The sequence below is a fragment of the Glycine soja genome, chromosome 5, assembly GCF_004193775.1.
Source record: "Glycine soja cultivar W05 chromosome 5, ASM419377v2, whole genome shotgun sequence".
NCBI classification, from domain to species: domain Eukaryota; kingdom Viridiplantae; phylum Streptophyta; class Magnoliopsida; order Fabales; family Fabaceae; genus Glycine; species Glycine soja.
This window is the reverse complement of record NC_041006.1, coordinates 28851218-28854494: the sequence shown is the minus strand read 5'-3', so window position 1 is coordinate 28854494 and position 3277 is coordinate 28851218. Positions and strand designations below refer to the sequence as shown.

The 3277-nt window shown below is 38.9% G+C and overlaps 1 protein-coding gene across 1 annotated transcript; it reads left to right on the top strand.

Moving 5' to 3' along the window:
• The first annotated feature begins 1265 nt into the window (after positions 1–1265).
• On the top strand, positions 1266–2537 carry LOC114411259. The gene is made up of 2 exons (XM_028374995.1): positions 1266–1914; positions 2254–2537. Exons 1-2 carry the CDS (start codon positions 1266–1268, stop codon positions 2535–2537), a joined length of 933 nt encoding a protein of 310 aa, XP_028230796.1.
• Positions 2538–3277: the final 740 nt, after the last annotated feature.

Here is a 3277-nt window from a genome sequence, read left to right as displayed (position 1 = left end):
TCCTAGACCCTAGCTCGCCCAGGCTAGCCTCTGGCTCGCCTGAGCGAGCTCCAGCTCGCATGGGTGAGCTGTAATTGCACCAAAGGAACCCTTTGCCTATAAATAGGCATCCTAGGGATGTTTTAAGGGGTTCCAAGGTTTAGAAGTGGAGGGAATTGAGAAAAGAGAGAAAAAAAGAAGAAAAAAAGAAGAGGAAACGAAGCCGAGGCGCTACCGAATCGTGACCTCGATCATTCCTTACTTTGTTGCTTGTTTTGTGTTCTTTGCACCGTTGGTTAGTTTTATTTTTGAGGATTGAATGTGATCTATGTACCCTTAGGGGTCCCCCTTGTTATTATGTGCATATTCAATTCCTCCATCTACCATCGGTGATCTCATTTTCTTTATAAAGTTCAATCTTAACCGATCACTAGTGTTGTAAAGTCGTCTTTAAAGAGGTTGAAAGTTAATAAACAAAACCAAGATAAAACCAATTCATAACCTCTTCTTTTTATCAAATATTACTGGAGATCGTTTCAAGGTCCAACGTCTTAACGATTCTCTCCGCTTTTCAAATTTAAAAGATCGTTTCAAGGTCCAACGCCTTAACGATTCTCTCCGCTTTTCAAAATTTAAAACATCGTTTCAAGGTCCAACGCCTTAAACGGCTCTTTGTTCGCAACTAAAATGAACCTTTCAAAAGCATAAAACCAACTCAACACACAAACATTCAAACTTAAAGAACTACGTAGGTCTGAATTTCTCATCACACTTGAGGATACATAGGAGCAAGGACAACACCCTTGTCGACCCCAAAAAAATAAAAAATATGAAAAAGGAAAATAAATAATATTGAATTCACATTTTTGCACACTCGATTAAAGGCTGCCGTCCCTTGTGACGCACATGTGGGTTGCTAATACCTTCCCCATGCGTAAACAACTCCCGAACCTTTATTTTCAAAATTCGCAGACCTCGTTTTGGTTTTTCTAGCATTTTCCTTGAATAAACATTGGTGGCTAGTGCACGCGTTTTCTTCATGTGAAGACATACTTTTATTTTTGCCCTGCCCTCCCGTCGAAGGGTAGGTTGCGACAGGGTTGAACAATTCATACAATTTACAGAATGTAATGGACAAAGTTTGGGGGGGGGGGGAATTTTTCTGTCCATGTGTTAAATGTGTGAATGGGAGACGTCAATCAGTAAATGAAATAAGATCATATATTATATGTCATGGGATCATTCCGAATTTAGCAAAATGGATATGGCATGGGGAATTGTCAGACATGCCAACAGTTTCTCGCACTGAGCCGGTTGATGAAGACATCAGAGATCATATAGAAGACATGATTCGCGATCTTGGACAAGATTGTTTTCAACAAGCACATGCACCTTTGTATGATAAAATAGAAAGTGATTCAAAGAAGCCATTGTATTCGGGGTGCACAAGTTTCACAAGGTTGTCAGCGGTGTTAGCTTTGGTCAACTTGAAGGTAAGATTTGGGTGGAGTGACAAAAGCTTCACTGAATTTCTTGTGATATTGAAGAAGATGCTTCCTGAACAAAATGCATTGTTGAAAAATCACTACAAGGAGAAGAAGATTTTATGTACTGTGGGAATGGAGTACCAGAAAATCCATGCATGCCCTAATGATTGCATATTGTACAAAAATCAGTTTGCAGAAATGCGTAAGTGCCCCACATGTGGGGTATCATGGTACAAAATCAATGATGACAAATTTAGTGATGATGCAAGCAAAAACAATAGTCGTCCAGCAAAGGTGTGCTGGTATCTTCCAATAATACCAAGATTTAAGGGATTGTTTGCTAATGGACATGATGCAAAAACCCTTACATGGCATGCAGATGGAAAAAAAGTGATGGATTGCTCCGACATCTGGCTGATCCTCCTCAATGGAAGACAATTGATCATTTGTATCCACATTTTGGAGATGAGCTAAGAAACCTAAGGCTTGGTCTTGCTTCAGACGGAATGAATCCTTTTGGTATTAAGCACAAACCACAGTTCATGGCTTGTTTTGTTGATGATTTACTACCTCCTTCCTTGGTTGTGCATCAAGTGAAAATACATTATCCTATGTATGATGATAGCGGGTCCAAGGTAGCCTGGGAATGATATTGATGTGTATCTCAATCCGTTGATTGAAGACTTGAGAAAATTGTGGGTAGACGAGGTTTATGTGTGGGATGAGAATCTATAGTAGACCTTCAGGTTATAGTCAATGGTGTTTTGTACTATTAATGACTTTCTAGCATATGGAAATTTAAGTGGATATAGTGTCAAAGGACATCATGCATGTCCTATATGTGAGGGAAACATGAGCTTCATCCAACTGAAACATGGAAATAAGATAGTATATGTCAAGCACCGAAGATTTCTGAAACCTTATCACCCGTATCAGCAATTGAAGGAAACTTTTAATGGAAGTCAGGAGAATGAAAGTGCATTGCAACCATTAGCTGGAAACGAATTTTATGATCGGGTGAAGGACATCATAACTATCTTTGGGAAGACCCAAAAGAAGACATCATCTTAGATGAACATATGGAAGAAAAGGTCAATATTCTTTGATTTTTCATACTAGTCTGATCTACATGTGTGTCATTGTCTAGACGCAATGCATGTCGAAAAAAATGTCTGTGATAGTTTAATTGGTACCCTTCTTAACATTAAAGGCAAGACAAAGGATGGTTTGAAATGTCATCAAGACCTGGTTGACATAGGAATACGAGAGTAGTTGCATTCGACAACACAAGGTCGGCAAATGTATCTTCCCCCAACATGCCACACAATGTCAACAATAGAGAAAAGAAGTTTTTGTCATTGTCTGCGAAGTGTAAAAGCCCCACAAGGATACTCTTCAAATATTAAGAGCCTTGTAGCCCTCAATGATCTGAAGTTGGTTGGCTTGAAGTCTCATGATTGCCATGTCTTAATGCAACAACTATTGGCTATAGCAATTCACGAAATCTTTCCTGACAAAGTTAGGGTTGCCATAACCCGTTTGTACTTCCTTTTTAATGCTATTTGTAGCAAAGTCATTGACCCTCGATAATTGGATGATTTGGAGAATGAGGTTGCCATTGTTCTTTGTCAATTAGAGATGTATTTTTCTCCATCACTTTTTGACATAATGATTCACTTAATTTTTCATCTCGTGAGGGAGATCTGGTTGTGTGGTCTGATTTTTTTTATGATGGATGTATCCAGTTGAGCGATACATCATTAAAGGGTTATACCATAAATCAATACCGACCATAAGCTTCCATTGTTGAA